The sequence below is a fragment of the Podospora pseudopauciseta genome, chromosome 3 (assembly GCF_035222475.1).
Source record: "Podospora pseudopauciseta strain CBS 411.78 chromosome 3, whole genome shotgun sequence".
Classification (NCBI taxonomy): domain Eukaryota; kingdom Fungi; phylum Ascomycota; class Sordariomycetes; order Sordariales; family Podosporaceae; genus Podospora; species Podospora pseudopauciseta.
The window spans coordinates 3,946,347-3,966,860 of record NC_085893.1 but is presented as its reverse complement, the minus strand read 5'-3'; the positions used below and the strand labels follow the sequence as shown (position 1 = coordinate 3,966,860).

General features: G+C 55.0%; 4 protein-coding genes across 4 annotated transcripts; 3 read left to right on the top strand and 1 right to left on the bottom strand.

Moving 5' to 3' along the window:
- Window positions 1–1,121: 1,121 nt before the first annotated feature.
- On the bottom strand, window positions 1,122–3,680 carry NWD1 (NACHT and WD40-domain containing NOD-like receptor 1; the record flags this gene model as incomplete). Its single annotated transcript, XM_062911551.1, has 2 exons — window positions 1,122–3,059; window positions 3,126–3,680. The coding sequence occupies 2 exons, from the start codon at window positions 3,678–3,680 to the stop codon at window positions 1,122–1,124; spliced, it is 2,493 nt and encodes an 830-aa protein (XP_062767611.1).
- Window positions 3,681–5,084: 1,404 nt separating this feature from the next.
- Window positions 5,085–6,176, top strand: QC763_310940 (uncharacterized protein; the record flags this gene model as incomplete). Its single annotated transcript, XM_062911552.1, has 1 exon — window positions 5,085–6,176. The coding sequence occupies one exon, from the start codon at window positions 5,085–5,087 to the stop codon at window positions 6,174–6,176; it is 1,092 nt and encodes a 363-aa protein (XP_062767610.1).
- A 1,666-nt stretch (window positions 6,177–7,842) lies between these two features.
- On the top strand, window positions 7,843–10,380 carry QC763_310950 (uncharacterized protein). The gene is made up of 2 exons (XM_062911553.1): window positions 7,843–8,995; window positions 9,061–10,380. Exons 1-2 carry the CDS (start codon window positions 8,774–8,776, stop codon window positions 10,189–10,191), a joined length of 1,353 nt encoding a protein of 450 aa, XP_062767609.1. The 5' UTR covers window positions 7,843–8,773; the 3' UTR covers window positions 10,192–10,380.
- Window positions 10,381–14,964: 4,584 nt separating this feature from the next.
- On the top strand, window positions 14,965–18,685 carry BUD5 (Ras guanine nucleotide exchange factor bud5; the record flags this gene model as incomplete). The annotated part of the gene is made up of 2 exons (XM_062911554.1): window positions 14,965–15,522; window positions 15,590–18,685. The coding sequence occupies 2 exons, from the start codon at window positions 14,965–14,967 to the stop codon at window positions 18,683–18,685; spliced, it is 3,654 nt and encodes a 1,217-aa protein (XP_062767608.1).
- Window positions 18,686–20,514: the final 1,829 nt, after the last annotated feature.

Genomic DNA, 20,514 nt, shown 5'->3' with positions numbered 1-20,514 from the left:
CGCATCCCAGATCTTGACCGTATTGTCGTCCGAGCCCGACACGAGACGCTGGCCATCCGCCGAGAACACCACCGACCTCACCCAATCGCCATGGCCCTCGAGCGTCTGCACGCACTCGCCCGTGGCCGCATCCCAGATCTTGACCGTATTGTCGTCCGAGCCCGACGCGAGACGCTGGCCATCCGCCGAGAACACCACCGACCTCACCGAACCGCCATGGCCCTCGAGCGTCTGCACGCACTCGCCCGTGGCCGCATCCCAGATCTTGACCGTATTGTCGTCCGAGCCCGACGCGAGACGCTGGCCATCCGCCGAGAACACCACCGACCTCACCCAATCGCCATGGCCCTCGAGCGTCTGCACGCACTCGCCCGTGGCCGCATCCCAGATCTTGACCGTATTGTCGTCCGAGCCCGACGCGAGACGCTGGCCATCCGCCGAGAACACCACCGACCTCACCGAACCGCCATGGCCCTCGAGCGTCTGCACGCACTCGCCCGTGGCCGCATCCCAGATCTTGACCGTATTGTCGTCCGAGCCCGACGCGAGACGCTGGCCATCCGCCGAGAACACCACCGACCTCACCCAACCGCCATGGCCCTCGAGCGTCTGCACGCACTCGCCCGTGGCCGCATCCCAGATCTTGACCGTATTGTCGTCCGAGCCCGACGCGAGACGCTGGCCATCCGCCGAGAACACCACCGAGCTCACCCAACCGCCATGGCCCTCGAGCGTCTGCACGCACGCGCCCGTGGCCGCATCCCAGATCTTGACCGTACTGTCGTCCGAGCCCGACGCGAGACGCTGGCCATCCGCCGAGAACACCACCGAGCTCACCGAACCGCCATGGCCCTCGAGCGTCTGCACGCAGGCGTTCCAATCCGCTTCAATTCTTGGTTTCAGTATCATCCAATTTGGCTCTTCCTTCTTGAAGAGTTCTCTAATGAGGCTGCGTTCGGGGCTGAACACGAGTGCCGACGCATAGGTCTGCAATGGAGCAATCTCGATCGGCCGTTTGTGAGAAAGGATAAACCGGCGCGCGTCTCGAAGTAGTTCTGCCAGTTTTTGTGATCGCGTGTTTCTCTATAAACATGTTAGGTCGTCTCTGATGTATGCCCACATTAACTCACCACCAAAGCCTCGAGTTTGTACACCGCCTGGACGCCCTCCGACATGCTGCGTAAGAGGCTGAGAGATTCTAGCCAGTACAGGTATTTCTTTTGGATGAATCCATGAATAACGCTGCTATCCTGAAGATCCTTATGGCTGCTTGTGGGATTGGAGTCGACGAGATGATCGACCCAATAGATGCATGAATATCGGATCAAAGACAATGGGTCGGGATTGGGCAGCGAGACCTGATCGATGGAGAATCCCGGGGTGCTTAGGCCGTAAATATCGCGTCGCAGGGCCTCTGACAGAGCCGCTAGCGACCTTGAGAAAAGGGTATGGTGCTGGTGCGCGGTGCCAGAAGGCAAGATGTGGCAGGATGCCTTGCTGAGTAGGTAATCCTTCGCCGACTGATGCACAAAGTAAACAACGCTCTCCCGAAGGGTCAAGAAAGAGCCACAGGAGCCAATAATGTCTTTCAGGTCGTCCGGGTCAATATCCTCAAGTGACTCAGCAAGAACCTTCAGTTCATCCAAGGTGACAGGTCGATACACTACCGAGGCAATAGCCAGAACCTCCTTGCAAAGGTCAGCATCCTCCGAATCACGGATATGCTCTATCATTCGGCCATATAGAGAATCCAGCCCAGGGGGGAAAGACTGCAACCTAGAGAGCGTATGCCGCTTTCGGGCCTTGGGGTCTGCGAGCTCTTTACAAACCAAGGCCACCCAGAGAAAGGTGCCGTCAGCATTGGAGGTTAAGTGGTTCTTAACGGCGTCCCTTGTTTTCTTATCGTAGTTCTTAAGACCAGCCAGCTCCTCCACCTTGCACTTAATATATGTGTCGACAGCCTTAGAGATGGAGTCTTGGTTTAGCTCGAGCTGAAGCCTGACCTTCTGTTCTATACGGCCGAGTTTCTCCTCAATGTCCTGCCAGTTGCGACTAGACACGATCCACTTGACCCGGGATGAAGATATCGTCAACGATTGAATGATGAAATCAAGAAGCTTAGGCCGATCGGTAGTGCATTCGTCAAGGGCGTCAATAATCAAGACTGCGTCTTTCAAGGTCGGGTCCTTCAGCATGTCCGTGAATATCTCAACCAGAGACACCCAGACATTGATGCCCTGGAAGAGTTTCTCGCCCGCAACATCGTGCTTTGACCGGACGTGCGAAATAAGCGATGGTTGCTGGAGGATGAGGAGGTAGATGAGGCCACGTAGCACAGACGCCGCATTGCTCAGTTGAGCCTCAGTGGCCTGACAGAAGAAATAGGACAAGAGACAGTTGGGTCCCTTCTTTAGCTCGTCGATGATGCCGCATAGGAGCATGGTCTTGCCTTTACCAGGGTCACCCTTGATCCAAAGCAGCCGGCTCTGCGGATCGTCGCGAAATCGCTGGAAGTCGGCGTGGTCAAGAATCCAGCGGTACGAGTCCCTAAGCAGGCCGCCCTTCGTGTCTTCGATGCGCGTCTTGTCGTCGCGAGGGTCAGTCTCGCGCAGGTCTCTCAGGCATTGCTTGTCCCCGTCGTCCTGGTGCCTTTTCTCCTGTTGCTTCTCTAGAGCACCTGCGACGTCGATGAGTTTCCGAAGCTGTATCTTGCTGTCCTCGCTGTTGTATTGATCCATGTCTCTTTGCACGGCAGCCTCGGCTTCCTTGATCTCGTTGAGCTGGCCAGCCCAGTCATCGAGTTTCCACAGATCCCTTCCGATGACGGCTGCCCAGTTGCGGTGGTAGAGGCAGACACTTTTGATCTGATACGCGAGGAGTTTCTCGTAGAGCTGTACGACATGCTTCTCCAGTTGGGCTCGCAGTCCCGCAGAAGATTGCTCGGCCTTGTTCTCGTCGAGAAGCAGGGACACCAAGTTCCAGTACCACTCTATTCTCAACAGGACGTAGACGATGCCTTTGCGGTTGTCGCGTGCCTCGGTTACGGGGTTCGAAAGGATCTATCGACTGTCAGCATGGGATCATCCACCGTTCTCTCTTCAGTTGGAAAAGCTGATCACACACACCTCTAGTCCGAGGCAGACGCCGACCCAGGCGACGGCGGCTTCGGGAGCGGCATGCACCGCCTTGTCTACTACTCTCCTGACTTCTTGCACTGCTTGCAAGCCTTCGTCGATGCCTCGCTTGATGGACGCTTGCTTCTGCGTCCGATCCAGTCCAGCCTGAACCAGCTGTTGCATTTGGCCGCTTCGTGTCCCCGGGGTCTCTCCTATCTCGTTGTCTGTTGATTCGGGAGTAACAGAGCTTGGGTCGTTTCCATGCAGTTCAGTTGATAAGATCTTCTCGTACGCCCCGACCAGTTTGGGCTCGCTCGCTTTGACCCCATCGTAGGCCTCATTCCAAAGTCGCTCTTGTAGGCTCGGCAGCGATGAGGTATAGGTATCCGTCGAGGTAGGTGGAGAAGACGTTGGCTGAGATGTCGGTCGAGTAGCTAGTTGGGATGCAGGCCGAGATGATGTTGGCAAAAGTGTTTGTGGTGAAGGAGTCGAGGATTCCCGGGGAGCGGCCTGCAACCACTTTCTGCCCTTGGATTTCACTTTCCCAAACAAACTAGGCGCCATCTTCACCGAGAGGCCACCTTGTCCTTGTTGGGCGATATGATGGTATCAGCGAGATGACTTCTCCAATCGATGAGTCGGGACGGCGATGGATTGCCATCACTGGCGAGGTGGGACAGCGCAACATCTTTGGGGGATTTGCGTGCGGTGAGGCCTCAGCAGCTGAAAAAGACCCCTGTAGCTAGGCGCAGCTTGTGAGGCCAATAGGGCTGGTGAGTGATGGTGTATGCAACCTCACAGGGCCAAGTATGCTAGGCTATTCACAGTTCCAAGCTCTTGTGCTCACGTCTCCTAGAGGAAGTCCCGCAGTTGCGAGTCGTAAATGCGGGCTCACGAGTTATCTTTGCGTTGATGCCCACAATTGGCCGCCTCTCCACACCTTTGATGTGGGGAGTTAAAGATGCTACTTGAAGAAAAGCGAACCTAGGCAGGACGTTGCCCCGACGGTGGGGTATTAGAGGCACAGCGTCGCCATGGCAAACGACGATATTTTGACGGTTAGGGAAGCAAGTTCGAAGGTGGTTTAGCTTGCGGGTCAACAGCCCGAGACGAGAGAGAGGGGGGGACCAAAACAGGGCCCTGTCTGTTGGCACGTGCGGGGGATCCAGGCGCGGGGACCAGCGCAGGTATATAGTACCTGCCCCGCGACCATTTGTCGCTGGACTCCCCGCACGGCTTGTGCCTGCTAAAATGGCGACACTTTCCGCCCGATTTGGCGGCCCCAGCAGTGCTTTCTCTGTTTATGGAGTAATAAACGTCAATAACACCTGTTGTCTTCCTCACTGCCATGTCCAACCCTAACCCATATGAAAGTGGAGTTCCAGTGACCAGGCGCGTGGAGAGGTGGAATCATCCGACTTCAGGCAAAGTAGAAAGTGGCCGCAGAACCAGGAACAGATGGTGGTGAGATCCGGAAATCTGTGGGCCCTTAATATATCCAGCATGCGACAGACGGAACCTCGACATCCAGAGTGACGGGGGAGGTGGAAGGTCGACGAGACAAGCTCTCCAAGCCCATCCAAGCCCTCCAAGCTTTGCCTGGCGATCTCTTGGCCAGCCCGGCCAGCGTGTTATGGGCCCCTGTGATTGGTGCAAATCAACATTGGCATCGGGAGCAAAGCCGGGCGCCATGCACCACTCCCCACTGTTGGGACCTCCGAGGCCCTCCCCCACTGCGAGACTACGACCGAAGAGGAAACCTCCAGCACCACCCTCCGAGAGTGCAACTCTGACCTTGATGCCGCCTCCGTCCTGCACCGCCGAGCGGGCCGTTGATCCAGCACCTCATGCACACAAGAGCCTCTCATATAAAATGCCAACGACCACGCTGTCGTCACTCTTGACCAGAGGATCTTTCTCGGCACCTCTGGTCATCATCTCTGCCGTCAACCCTTCCCTGCTGCCACCATGAAGTTCCACGTTCTCTCCGGTCTCGTCGCCCAGGTGCTGTCTGTCTCGGCAGGCACCATCCTGTGGGATGGCCGCTTCAACGACATGACCTCATCTGCCGATCTGAACAAGTGGTCCTGGGGCAACCAGGTTGGCCCATACCAGTACTACATCCACGGGTCTTCTCCTGTGTCGGCCTATGTCAACCTCTCGCCCGACTACAAGAACCCAGCCGACACTGGTTCCAGGCAGGGAGCCAAGATCACGCTCGACAACACGGCCTACTGGAACGGCCAGAACATGCGCCGCACCGAGCTGATCCCCCAGACCACCGCTGCCATCAACCAAGGCAAGGTCTACTACCACTTCTCCTTGATGAGAAAGGACATCAACGCCCCGGCCACCACTAGGGAGCACCAGATCGCCTTCTTCGAAAGCCACTTCACCGAGCTCAAGTCCGGTTGGCTCTCGGGCGCCCCTGGCATCTCGGACACTCTGCTTAGGTGGTGCGTTGGCGGCCAGACCCAGTGGAGTGTCGAGTGGGCTGCTGATGTCTGGCACAACGTTGCCTACGAGATCGACTTTGCTGCCGGCACCGTCGGTTTCTGGCACTCTACCGGCAGCGACCCCCTGACCAGAAAGGTGGCCCCCGTCAAGACCAGCACCAGCTCCAACGGCGCCGACTGGCATGTTGGTGTCTTGGAGCTCCCCAGAAGCGGCTACCCTGATTCCAACGAGGACTTTTACTGGTCCGGCGTGTATATTGAGAGCGGCAGTTTGACCACCTCGGTCGCCGGACCTGGCCAACCCATCCCCGGTGACGGTGGCTCCTCCAGCAGCAGCAGCAGCAGCAGTGTCCCCAGCAGCACAAGCACCAGAGTCAGCAGCACCTCCATCCCGGTCCCCGTTTCCTCTACCACGCTCGTCACCTCCACCACCCGTGTCTCCTCCACCAGCACCAGCTCTACCGCACCCGTTCAGACCACCCCCAGCGGTTGCACCGCCGGCCAGTACGCCCAGTGCGACGGCATTGGCTTCAGTGGTTGCAAGACTTGCGCTGCCCCCTACACCTGCAAGTATGGAAACGACTGGTATTCCCAGTGCTTGTAAGCATGCGGGATCGAGATGGCTGTGATGATGGGACTCTGTATATAAATTAGTTATTTCGTGTCAATACTTGAGCCTGGATGGCAAGCATCTTGGACGCCAATACATACATATTTACATACGCTCAAGGGTTGTGGCTGGGCATGTTACTGACATGTGACTCAAGATGGTGTGTGAAGTATCCAGAAAAGGAACGCTGGTTGTTCCCAGCCCCTACTTACATGCTGATAGACAGTGCTCGACAATTTTGTCAACTTTCTGCTGAATTAAATACCTGGTAGCCTCTCCCAAATGCAATGAAGGGAAGAAATTCAAGAAACACTGGTTGGCTGGGATGCCAGGACCATTTGTTTTCCAGGTTACTTCTGAGCTGTGGTTGATGTCGAGATTGAAGAATTATCTTATATCAAGGTGAGGGCACTGGATCTTAGGTCGTGTGAAAATCTTCACGGGCACAACATAGCTTCAACTTCCACTGTCATATAGGTACATAAACTAGTTTGGTACCTAGTTTGATTGTATAACCGTAATCTTGACGCGGCCCATGTTCGAAAAGTTGGGAGATGGTGTCAATAACCCACCGCGAAGCTGATTTCTCTGGATTCAAGTGGAAGCAGTATCAGTCCTGCAATAGGTGAGTGTCTGATAAAACCATCTTTCAATACATCTCGACCATTCCTGAAGGTGTGGTCCGGGCTGCTTTCCTGTATCGCCTATCGAGTTACCTAGTGCCAGTTACCTTATTTGGTCCCAACCTGAATGCCCGGGAGTTTCCCACGCCCGTCATCCAAGACAACTAAACCACCAAATCTCGTCAATCTTGTGAAATCCCATGACGTCGGGAACCAGATTCTCACCATCACACTCCGAAAATGTCTCGGATCATGTACGATATGCCCCCCTTCCGATGCAATCCTGCCAAAGGCCACCAAAACCGCCCCATCGATCGAATGTCATCAGCCGCCTGGCATCAATTTGTGCTGACGAATATGCATGTCGGTATAGGTATTTCTTCTTTCTTTCCCACGGTTTCACAAATCACAGAAAAATGTGCATTTTGGCAGCTGAATCGGGGGACCTAGTGTACCCCTCCTTTTCCCCAGTTCACCCCCCGAATTAAACACGGCCTGGGTCTGGGCCTGGGTGATGGAAAGTTCCCTCTTCCCATTCCCGCGTTGAGAGGGATATGTCTGTGCGCGCATATATATACATGGTCTCGGACACGGCTGGGTTCCAAAAGGACCCAGACCCCAGATTGTAGTATCGGAATCTGGGCTACATGCACTGATTTTCCCGATTCAACACACCCCGTTGGTCTGACTTGAACAACTTGTCAACCACCAGGCAACCCTGAAGTAAAAGTGGTCGTCTCCCTAACCAGCCACACCTCTTTCGTAGGGGATGGCAGCCACGGGAACCGGGTACTCAGCCGGCCCGTTTTCTCTGGCCGTGGGAGGGTGGGTGTGGCGTGTTGGTTGGTCAACCACATTATGGACAGCCATGTCACTCTCTCCCCGCCACACGCAGCAAAATACCAAAAGGGAAATTCCCATTCCGCAGGCACCTGGTCTGTGACAGGAGCTAAAGCCTGACCCCAGGTAAAGGGCAGTTGGCAGATGCTTTGTGGCTTTGGCTCTGCCTGGTGTTGTTCTATAGCAACAGCTTGCCTCTTTCGCAGTGCAATCCCATTGCTTCATCCCACACCAAAACACACTGATCACCAGTATGATCTCCCCCCGAAGCACAATACCACACACCTGTATATCTATTCCTAGATCGTCATAAGCAGCCCGGTCATGTGACAAACCCCCCGTCACAAAACCTTCAATGACTTGGTGTTCGGACTGGACCTGGAACACGGGCAGAAGGATGAGACATCTTTCGTCTGATGCTCATCCCGCCCATGACGTGCGTGTTTGGTTTCAACAAGTTAACAATCAACCAGTGCTCATCCTGGACATGTCGAGAAAATAGAATGATCAACGACTGAAACATAAGAATTGTTCGAGAAGATGAGACTCAGATTCTGGGAGAGGATGAGCCGGGTTGACGCCGACACGGCCCCACCCTCGCCCGTCCAGGGGGCTCCGGCACCTGCCGTGAACCCGGCCCACCGCCGGAGCCGCGAGAGCCGATAGCAGACCCTCTTCTGGGAAACCCAATGACATCCCCACATCGGCCCACGCGGCATTCAGATCTTAAAATCTTCGTCCACGCGCTCTCATCTCGCGCGATCCGGTCAAGGCTGGGCAACGTCATGCGGGGCACCGGTTGAGGTGACATCGCGCCGGACGCCCATCCTCAAAACCAGGAACCTACACCGACGAGTGAGGAGCAAGAGCCGAATTCAAGGCGGAGAGCCGTCTGTCAATCATCTCGGTTACACGTGTAAAGACACCTCCAGCTCGACCAAAAGGGTGGGTAGTACGAAAGATATCTCGAATAGGTAAGACTGGCCATGCCAAGGACGGTCGTTAAGAGGACGAGAGGCGATGACTGTCGATGTATAAGGGGGGGCGTCTTTCTGCGTGTGGCTTGTTAGGTAGACTTCTACAGCCAAACCCAGCACCCTACCTTTGGAGTTTGACCATCTTGTCAAGATGAAGCTGTCCACATCAAGACTCGCGGCGTTCTCGTCAGCGTTGCTGCTAGAGGGTGCCCTCGCGGCCACGTCGGGCAACTTTGACGTCCTGACCATCAATGTGGCCGGCCTCCCGGCCATCCTCAACGACAATGGTGTTCCCGGCGACAAGGCAGCCAACGCGGCGGCCATGGGTGCAAAGTTCTCCGAGTATGGGATCGACGTCGTGCAGCTGCAAGAGGTAGGTCCTTGACGCCTTGTTTCAAGATCATCACCCAAATCGGAGCATTAACACGTTGGTGACAGGACTTCAACTACCACGCTCACATCTACCGGACCAACACGCATCCGCACAGGACTGCCACATCGGGCGGTGTTCCGTTTGGTTCGGGTCTCAACACCGTGTCCTACCTTCCCTGGGTTGACTTTCGGCGTATCAAGTGGAACAAATGCTCCGATGCGAGCCAGTCCGATTGTCTGACGCCGAAAGGCTTCACCTTCATGCGTGTGGCCATCTCATCCGACAGCTCCACTGCGGCCTATGTTGATTTCTACAATCTCCACGCCGACGCCGGTGTCGAGCCTGGTGATCTTACTGCCCGAAACGACAACGTGAAGCAGGTGGTTGACTACATCGCCACGTGGAGCAAGGGCAATGCTGTCGTTGTGGCTGGTGACTTCAACAGCCGCTACACTCGGACAGGCGACACGGGCATCTGGGGTTTGCTCGCCAGCGAGAATCCTTCCGGCCCCCGACTCAAGGATGCCTGGGTTGAGCTCCTCTACAATAACGTCATTCCCCAGTCCCCCAGCTCATGCGCCAACCCCGCTGCCAACGACCTGTGTGAAATCGTGGACAAGGTCTTTTACCGGGCTAGCCCGCTCCTCAACCTCCAGGCCACCGACGTCCGCTACGATACTTTGCGGTTCCTTCAGGCCGACGGCAACATCCTGACAGATCACAACCCCGTCCTTGTCAACTACACCTGGTCCTCTGGAGCGTCCCTTCGTCAGAGCAGCTTGTTCGGCGGTCCCCACGGCACCTGGTTCAGCGATGTCCCTGTCCTTGCCGGGACCAACAAGCCAAAGACGGCAACCATCACCTTCCGAGGAGGATCCCGTCTTGATAGCGTCGGACTGACACTGACAGACGGCACCATATTCGCCCACGGCGGCACCGGCGGGAGTGTTGTTTCTCTCGCCCTGGGAGAGACCGAATACTGGACCCAGGCCGAGCTCTGCAGTGGCCAACGTAACGGACAAACTCGCAACTTTTATATCCGAGCTGTGACTTCTTCGGGGCGCAGTCTCACAGCGGGCTCGGCGACCAGTTCCTGCCAAACATTCACGGCTCCAAGCGGGTGGCAGATTGTCGGGTTTGTTGGGCAGGACGGAAGTGAAGTGGATCAGTTGGCGTTTGTGTATGCGCCACGATGAGAATGGAATCTGATGCGTGTTGCTGGTGTCACATGTGGTTGATGATCGGTGTAGTGTAGCGATTTCCGCCGATAGTTCATGCCGAGAGACGGAGTTCTCGAGCGTTGTGACGCTTGGGAACCACGCCGGTTCCAAAAAGTATCAGATCATAATCACACCCGTCGTCTATCTTACCATCTTGCTTGAAATGCGCGTATGTAATGCCTGAAACCGAGGTACTCTGCGATGCTACCAGCACCTCACTCACGCCTCTCTGCCAAATGAGCCGGACAGGTAGTGATCAGCACAATATCGCGGGCTCCAGTAATGGCGGTTTTGGGTGTTGATCGTCCAAGCTCGTCTCGGCCGCCATGCCGAGGAGAGCAGTGATCACCGCCGAGCTCACGATAGCGAGTCGGCCAGACCGCTGGCAGCCGGTGGAGCCTTGATGGGCAGCCACAAGCACTCAACAGAAAGGAAAAGACAGGCATGACAGGACCCTGGGGTTTTTGCCAGGGCTGCCAGGAAATTGACAACCAAGGCTGTCCTTGTCAACCTGGTTGCCGATGCCCCACGAGAAACGCCTTTCTCCACCTGTGTCGAAACAAGCAGACAAGCAACCTTCTCGATGGAGGCGGCCAATTATCAGGTGGGACTGGCCAATGAGAGTACTAAACCCCCGATGTGAATGCCGAGACGGGGACGGAATTGAAGTAAAATGCAGTGTTAGTGATTGTCGATACAGGGTGTGAGATGCCGCAAGATGAGCATCGTGGTGGCCTGATTATCAAGGACTGCATGGTTTCCGATTTGTTACTGATCTTTCACAATGTTGATCGGTGGTCTTCGGCACTAGAAAACCGCCGCCATTGAACGCCAAGAGGCAGCCGGTGGGCGGGCGGTGAACGGCGGGCGGTAGGCGCCGTTGGGCTTCCAAGGTCGTCTGTCTGTCTGTGTGCTTGATGCCCGATGTTGAGGTTTGACGACATTGAGTTGATTATCGCCTGTGGCGATTGATAGACAGATAGATTGATTGATCTTAATTGCTGCTGCTGGTGGGGTGGTGGTGGTGGGTTGCGCAAATGCAGGTCCCAGGTACCATTTCACACCGAGTTACCCCGCCTTCCCGCACCCAGTTGCTGACGTCGATACCATTGGCCAATCGTGTTGGGTGTTGGCCGAGGTGATGGCGGCAGACGCGGCCTGGTAAGTTTGGATAGAGCTTCGACATTGCCCGGAAAAGAGCCGATGTGCCGCGATGCCGTCCCTCCATGTTCGTATTGATGTGTCCCTGTGTTGAGGCTGAAGTGGCGAGCTCTTCACACCCCAAGTTGGCTTGCCGCGCAGCTGCTGAACCTTCCCCGCCGCTGGCCGGCATCGACATGCTGCAGTAGGTCTGCATATGTAGGCACCTTGGAAAAGCCCTCGAAAAGGAAAATCAGCTCCATAAATTCTCTGCTTTCGGAGCTTGCACAACGTGGGATTGGACCTAATATGGAAGGTTGAAAAGTGAAACATGCAGCCAACACTGGGTGTCCAGCTTGACAGCTCGTGGGATGTGTCCACTCGCTTGGGCTGCTCGCTTGATCTGTTGATCTCTGTGGTTTTTGCCTGGCAAAAGTCTCCGCAGCAACGCGACGACTCACGGGCTTCATTCATATGTTATACATTGGCTAAATGCTGGAGTTGCTGTCGAGCACAAGACATCTGCTGCCGCCGCTCACATGGTTAGGGGGTCAGGGAAGGTGGACGTGGCCTGGCCCTGGTGCTAATCTGGGGAATCCCCGTTTTCCTGCATCTTGATTTGCTGATCCCGGGACGTGTTCGTTTGGTGGAGAGTTGACGTGATTTGGGGGGTCTCATCAACAAGCCTGAGAGCCTGGGATTTTTGACACCGGATCATCAGTCGGATCCGCCAGGGTGTACAGATATCAGTGAGTTGGAGCGAGAAAAGAATCTCTTGTTCGTCAGGACGCGACATGGCGTGCCTTGCCACGCTAAGAGCGAACTTGTGCAGGTGTCAAGGGTTCACCCCCACGTACCTTCCAGGTTGTCCATGATTGCTGACTGCACACGGGCAATTCCGCGTCTTTTTACAAAGTAGTGAAAAGTGGCTGCGTTGAAAAGGAGAACTCTTTCCCTTGGGCTGCGGCCAAGTCACCGGCGTGTGAACTGGCGCCGGCCCTATACACTATGGCCCGCCCGGTCCGGCTTCCGCGTCTGAGGCCGTCGCGGTCGTTTTTACGGCGCCAGAGCACCGGGTCGGCATTGTCAGGTGGGTCCGTCCACCTGGACGGATGGCCGCAGCAACCTTTGTGCAGCAGACGAGCAGAAGCTGCTGATACCAGGCGAGGCTTGGCGTCTTCAGCTTCCAGGTTGCAATGTTCAGACGAAAAAGGTCGATATCCGAGACAAGGCCTTGCGTGAAACGTCGAGGCGCATTTGGGGAAGGCTGTGAAACTTCAAAGGTTCGAGTACCCAGAGAGCCATAAGCCAAAGTGTCAGATCATGGCGCAGGCTTTGGTGTTCGAACGGCACTCCTTTTGAGCATTCAGATCTCTCAAGAGAATGTCAGGTTTACCAATTCAAATCAATGGGGAATCTCAATTCCCTCAGCTATCTTCAGTGCCGCTGCAGTTGTGTGGGGAAGAAGCACAGGGCATCTTTGGACGCGTGCTCTGCAGGTCTTCAGCGAACGGCAGAACCAGCCGAGACTTGATGGGACGCTGAGAGATAAGAGGATCCCAGCAGGAAGACTGGCGATATTAAACGGTGACGCAGTCTCCATTATTTCTTGTTTGCAGTAGCATTGATGTTGGCGCGTGGAAATAACCTGATGGCACGAAAGAAAAACAAAATGCAACTGAGAACAATTCGAGGGGAGACTGGCAACAACACGACCCTGGACGTTGCCCTCGGCGACACATAAACGCCAAGAAAAGAAAGCTTGGGGCGTGTGCTTAACAAGCAACTGCCTCCCGTTCGGTGGGGAACACGGGGCATCCTGCAGCGTGGGGTAACCTGGAAAGCGAGTGAGGTGCCTGGACAGTGCTTTGTACAGGACGACGACAACGACCGGAGATGAGGGCACGCAGTATCTGGCGAAGTCAGGTAAGGTAGCCAAGCTATCACTGCCCACTGTGATCAGAGGTAAAAAGCAGATTCTCGCGCAGTAGCTCCATGTGAAGGCGATCAACCACTCTCCCCGGTCGGAGAGGAATGTGATATCAATGCATAGCGTGAGGCACACTGCAGCAATCGGCTTTTGGCCGGTATCGCAAGAACGCAACCAAAACCTGACAAATGCAGTAAACGATCGAGGTGTTGATGGTAGCGGGATGTTCAACAACTGATCGCCACCAGTAGAATACTGAAAAGTGCACTTTTTGACCGCGAGTGCAACCACGGCAACGTCGAGACCCTATCAGAATTCATCATGACCCGCGGAAGGCACAGTTGGAGCCGTCCCGCCCACACCGGACACCCGACCACCTACCTCTCTCACTCTCCTCAAGAGACAGAGAGAGACTTATTATACAAAGTCAATAAACTCGGAGTCCGAATGAAAAGAAGGTCAAGACATGCGGAGAGAGCTGTCCAATCGGCCTCGAACGTGAGGCGAAACACGTGAATTACAGATAACGATCAAAAGCTGTGATGTGATGGTATAATAAAAACACGCCCCCGGTTGGTCGCTCCAATTTTGGGATGGGAGTGAACCGGGGGAGAAAATCCATGGTCCCGAGCTCTTTCTTTGAACGCTCGTTGGCTGCCGTTAGCGTGTACCGGGGGGCTACCCGCAAGACCCGCAGCGTTCCCCAACGGGCAATATCGCGACGAAAAATATTGCAGATGAACCCTGCCAGGGTGCCAGTCTGGAAAGAGGGAGTGGAGTCATGAACCATCGCTGCAGCCAGGGGACCACGACAGGGGAACCACAGACAGAGAGAGAGGGAGAGGAAGTAGCAGCAGCAGCGACATCTTCCATCGTCTGCCTCCTTCCATTCTCTCGAGTCTCGAGCTTTCTGGGTTTCATCTTTTTCTTTTTTTCATAACTCGAAAAACATCAAGCAACAATCGACACGCGCAGCTGGTCGCAACTTGGACATAGCACCACCTACCCCCGGATTCTTGTAAATTACCCACACGTACCAACTACCAATCAATACAGATACCCGACTTTGGATCATCACCACGGTCGACCAGGACTTGGACAGCTGGACTCACACGACTGACCTGCATTGATGTCCGATACGACAACAAGGTGCATGTTATAACCGATCCGAGCAGCCACTCGAGTTCCCGACGACAGCGACAGCAACAGCAATAGCGACAAAGTCGCCCTGCTGCTGCTGCTGCTGCTGCTGCTGCTGCTGCTGCTGCTGCTGCATTCTTGCTTCTTCCATCCATCCCACAGCGACGATCCCGCAACACAAGACCGCATCACTGGACTGGCTGGCCACAACAGACAGAAAAAGGTATGAAATCAAATCCTGCCCGGTTTGCACATTGCCGTCTGCTTCGATCACCATTCCAAAACTTCGTCACCTGGGCCTCCCCCTGGTATGCAGCTTCTCATTCCTGCCACCAAGGAAACCTCGCTCCCTACATTCTTCACCTCTTCAACACTGTCAACCAAAAACAAGCTGGTCCGCGAGGACGTGCCGACCGTCGCCCACTTCTTGTACTGACACTCTTTCCTCCTCTAGCGATCCGGACTTGCGCCTGAAAAACTGGTCCCCATCTGGTCGCAACTGCGAGGCCTATGTGTTCTTACCACCATCACCGACAGCAATGGCAATGCTGAACAGCCAACCCGCGCGATCAAGCCTACAGGTGGCCCCCTTGGCGATACAGAAAACCCGCAGCAATGGATCTAGTGTGGCCGACTCATCAGACCCATATTCGCAATCACAGATAACGCCGCCAGCGACCCCGAATGGATCCCAGGAGGACCTCTACACGCAGGCGCAGGAGCACGTTCAGATGGAAATCGAAATGGCCAACGAGCCGCCCGTCTTTCATAATTTTCTGAGGGCCTTTTATCCCTTCCAGCCAGAAAACATTGTGAACGACTCCACCGTCACCCTCCCGCTGAACGAGGGCGATGTTGTCCTGGTCCACTCGATTCACACCAACGGCTGGGCCGACGGCACTCTGCTGGTCAATGGCGCGAGAGGGTGGCTTCCTACCAATTACTGCGAGGCGTACGATCCTGACGAGATGAGGAGCTTGTTGAAGGCGCTGCTCAACTTTTGGGACATGATGCGGGCAACGTGTGGGAATGACAGCGAAATGTTTGGAAACCAGGAATTCATGAAGGGAATCATTGCCGGTGTTCGCTATTTATTGGTACGTTTCTATCAGGCGCCGTGATCGGGCTGTTGCTGGGTGGTGTCATCTAATAATTTCACAGGAGCGTACACACTGTCTGACAAGAGAATCACCCCTCGTGCAGCAATACGATGGGCTACGGCGAAACCGGAAGTCACTATTGTCAGAATTATCATGCCTGGTCAAAACAGCTAGGCGGCTGCATGATGCCCAGCGCATGGGCAACGTGGAGGAGGTCAACGAAGTGGTGGACGAAATGATTCTGCGTGCCTTCAAGATTGTCACCAAGGGAGTGAGGTTTTTGGACGTCTTGGAAGAGGAGAGGAGACCGCTAGTGCCCACAATCGCAGCCATAACGGCAGCTGAGGACAACCAGGTTCCACCAACGCCACCAGCAGAGTCATCCAACTTTGCTGCCGGTTATGGCCCGGCAGCGGATGCAGGTTCCCGCGCCGAGGACGACGGGGAGACTGCCGAGAGGGCACAGTACGCGGCCAGCGACGTGGCACGAAGTCTGACCCCAGCCGAAAACCGTTTGTCTTCAGTTTGCACACAGAATACAAATGCCCGCCGTCTGTCTCAGGTCGGCCCACTCCAGATTCATCGCCCATCTTCCACCCTCTCTCATCGTCTCAGCATCGCAGGTCCCTCACCCCTGGCGCACTCGCAGAATCTAGTGTCGGAAAAGCTCAACGCCTGCCACGATATTTTCCTCTCGCACTTGGGCTCATTCATCGGGCGGCTACATCTCCAGTCGCAGTCGAGGCCCAGTCTTGCTCGTGCCGTCAAGCAGTCGGCAACATCGGGAGGGCAGCTTTTGGTGGTGGTGGATGTTGTCTGCACACACAACGCGGCAGTCATCGATGTGTTGGAGCAGTCTCGTGCGGCCATGTACGACCGTATCCAGGAGCTGGTGCACACGGCGCGCGATATACTCGCCAATGCCACATTGGACATGGAAGAAGACGTGATCGTCCCTCAGGATAATGGCCGGCTATTGGGCGCCGCAACGGGTTGCGTCAAAGCCACTGGCGAATGTGTGGCCAAGACAAAATGGGTGATCGAAAGAATCGGCGACTTCGAGTTCGAGTTTGACAATGGGAGTCTGGGCGTCAACTTTGACCTTTCGGCATTGACGCTGGTTCGGGAGGAGAAGGACTCCAAGTACTGCCCATCCGAGTCGGCAAGTATCGCTGGATCAACCGTGTCCGAAACACCAACGGCGTCGACAGCAATTTCCGTCACATCTTCGGCTCCCGTTCCGTCTGTCGTGCTCTCGATCGACAAGCCACTTCCCGATGTTCCGCAGGTCACCTCGCCAATTACCGAGCAGCCAGTTTCGCATCCCTTGCCTTCAGACTCGCGACCACAATCACTCCCGATGCGTGACCGTGCCTCCAGTGTCGTCCAGACCGCGTCCTACAACCGTGCCGACCTCCCACCACTACCAAGAATATCAACCGCCTCTCTCCCAATGGATACCTATAGTCCCCTCGAGCCATCCAGCACGAATGGAAGCGATTTCCGCTCCTTCCGCTCGGAAAGCATGACCGCCTCGAGCTCGGGCTCGGGTAGCACATATCTCAGCCGGCATTCAGAGTCCAGCATTCTGTCGCAGACCTCGACGCGTGCCACCACACCCGACAGCACACAAGCTCCGAGGAACCAGCCGTCATTCTCCGATTTGAGCACGACCGAGACCACGAGCCAGGCCGAGGAGGTTGATGATGTCGAGTCCAGACTGATTGAGAAGACGTTTGCCCACGAGCTGGTGTTCAACAAGGAGGGCCAGGTCACGGGTGGCTCGCTCCCCGCTCTGGTCGAGAGACTTACCACCCACGAGTCGACACCCGATGCCATGTTTGTCTCGACCTTTTATCTCACCTTTCGGCTCTTTTGCACTCCGACAGCGCTTACACAGGCTCTCGTTGAGCGTTTCGACTATGTCGGTGAAAGTAGCACCATTGCCGCCCCAGTGCGCTTGCGCACGTACAATGTCTTCAAGGGCTGGCTTGAATCACACTGGAGGGAGGAGACAGACCGTGAAGCCCTTGACTTGATCAAGGAATTCGCCCAAGTCAAACTAGCGGCCATTCTTCCCTCGGCCGCCAAGCGCCTCCTCGATCTTGCCGAGAAGGTGTCTGTCGTCGATGGTGCGCTGGTCCCTAGGTTCGTGTCATCCATGGGCAAATCAGGCGCCACGGGCACCCACTACATCCCCGCCGAGACACCGGTTCCTGCGCCTGCCATGACCAGAAGCCAGACCAATGCCCTGACTGCTTGGAAGGCCGGGGGCAGCTGCCCATCCATCTTGGACTTTGACCCTCTGGAGATTGCACGCCAGCTTACCATCAAGCAGATGTCTCTCTTCTGCTCGATCCTGCCGGAGGAGCTCTTGGGATCCAAATGGACCAAGCTTGCTGGAGTTGGTGCCCCCAACGTCAAGGCCATGTCGGCTTTTACCACAGGTCTCTCCAACCTGGTTGCCGACACCATCCTGCAGTACGACGAGGTCAAGAAACGGGCGTTGGTCATCAAGCACTGGATCAAGATTGCCAGCCAATGCTCCTCGCTGCATAACTACGACGCCCTGATGGCCATCACCTGCGCACTCACCGACACCAGCATCAAGCGCCTCAAGATGACATGGGACACTGTGAGCGTCAGGCGCAAGGAGATGCTCAAGTCGCTACAATCTACAGTGGACTTCAACCAGAACTACAAGGCCCTTCGCGCCCGGCTTCACGATCGTGTCCCTCCATGCTTGCCATTTCTGGGCATGTTCTTGACTGATCTCACCTTTGTCGATGTTGGCAATCCTGCTACCAAGACCAGCGATACTGGGCTGGTTGTCATCAACTTTGACAAGCACACCCGCACGGCCAAGAGCATCGGCGAGCTGCAGCGCTTCCAGATCCCCTACCGCCTGACTGAGGTGGCCGACCTGCAAGAATGGCTGTCCAGCCAGATCGACCGAGTCCGCGAAAAGGACAAGGCGGGTGCCAACACGCAGGCTTCCCACTATCGCAAGAGTCTTCTTCTCGAGCCGCGCGAAGTGCAACAACTCCGAACCCCCGTCGAACCACCCACTCCGGCTGTCACAGGCAGCGGCATGTTTGCTTGGATGCGTAGCAATAGTGGTACTACCACCGCCACCCAAAGCTTATCGGCGCCTCTTTAAACTACAATCTCTACCAAAACCATCATATTTCCCTACATCACACATCATTGACGACGGATGGCGGCCTGTTTCACGTTTTACTCTTGTTTTATGATACCCCTATTTGCATACTGGTCTGCTGCACTATTTTTTTACGACATGATGAAGACAGGATTGCCATCCGCTACCTTGACCAACATCATGCCTCAAATGTTCCATTTCTACCTACCTTACTCAGAGCACATCTCCTGCGAAGGAAACCTGTACGGTAACCGTCATGCTTTTCTGTCTGGAACTCGCCTCGCTGGATACAACAATCTTGGCAAAGGGACAAAGTGGAGGGTCGCTTGTTTAGGCCGGACAGGGATATCGGAAGGGAAAAGCCTTGTACATAGTTGTTTGTTGTCTTTTTTTCTCAAGCTCTTCTTTCTTCATGTATACCCCTTTTATGCGCATCGGTTTCTGGGACACCGGGCTGTGGGGCTTGCTTTTAGTGGTCATCGGCCGTGAGATGGAAAACAGGACATGGATGGCATTGGGCCGGGGAGAAGGGGAAGACATCATCTGGATTTCGACCTGGTTGGATGGATGAATGATAGCACGACGAGCAGAGGACCCAGAAAGTACTCAATACCAGCTTCAATGGAAGTGTTCTGCTCAAAACCCGGGCCCCTTTCACATGGCGCAGGCAGTTGTATTACTTGTCAGCCACATGTTCGGCTTGATGTGACTGTCACCAGGGTTATGGGCCGGTCAGGAACCACGTGTCCCTTATATTTCCTGACCGTGGCCAGACAGATGATACCTCTCCTATTTAAAACTAATAATCTATACCTCGACTTCAACCTCATTAAGATTCCTAACTTCAGTCCAAAACCACATGATGACGTGCTTGTGAGAACGACTTGAGTACACTATGAATTTCTGGAAGTGTGTCAACACGTAATGTAAGATTCATGTCACACTGGGTTTATCTACGACACCCACCACGAGAATGAAGCCTGTAGCAAACTTCACCACCGAACAGGTCGTTGTTGGACGAGTACGCCGATCATATCTCATTTCACAACCCTCTGCTGTATAACTCTCTCGGTCGGCCCCTGACCTTTTGTGACAAGGGCTGTAATATCAGGGCTTGGAACTCATGGTTCAATTTCAGGCTAATAATCTTCAATGGCCTCGAAGAGCGTGATACTGAAAGAAGAAGAAGGAATACAGTCTTGGTGATCCCGAACGCGTTATGTTATCCTCCCTCGCATGGCCCGTGCCCTTGTTGGCCTCAGGCCCTCGCCAAGTCCTCCAGTATCCTACTGGGCCAGTGGGCTTCCTCTGATAACCGCCATGCCTTCTGATTGTCTGCCTCACTTTCAACGAGAGGCTCACAACTTGCAGTTACCCCTCCTTGCGGTGATATCGACAGTGTTGTTGGTCGTGGTTGTGGGTGGTTGGCTTTTGCCGTGTGACACCTTTTGATATTTTGTTCTAGCTGCATTGTCCATCAGTCAAGGTAGCACCGCTATCACACGTCAAATAACCAACCGGCTACACTACGGCCCAATTACGATCTACCTGCGCGTCGAGAGCCAGTAATTAGAAGCGAGGCAGGCAATCAAGTGCCTCGCGGCTATCAAAGGAATGGTATTAGCCATAGAGTATGCGTCCTCAGGGCCTGTTTGATGCCTAAACTAATGTTCCGAGCCCTTGTCACAGACACTGCCAACCTGTGCAGCAATTTCTGGGCTGCTGAGCTTTGGTGGGCTTGCGTTTGGTGGGCTTGCGTTTGGTGGGCTTGCGTTTGGTGGGCTTGCGTTTGGTGGTTGATGGCTGTCAAAATAAAAAGTTACCGAGAA

What these genes read in the sequence shown, in the direction of transcription:
- QC763_310950 (XM_062911553.1), top strand. Translation starts at nt 8,774, where the DNA reads ATGAAGCTGTCCACATCAAGACTCGCGGCGTTCTCGTCAGCGTTGCTG. An exon ending in ACGTCGTGCAGCTGCAAGAG is followed by an intron (nt 8,996 to 9,060) that starts GTAGGTCCTTGA and finishes CGTTGGTGACAG; the next exon opens with GACTTCAACTACCACGCTCA.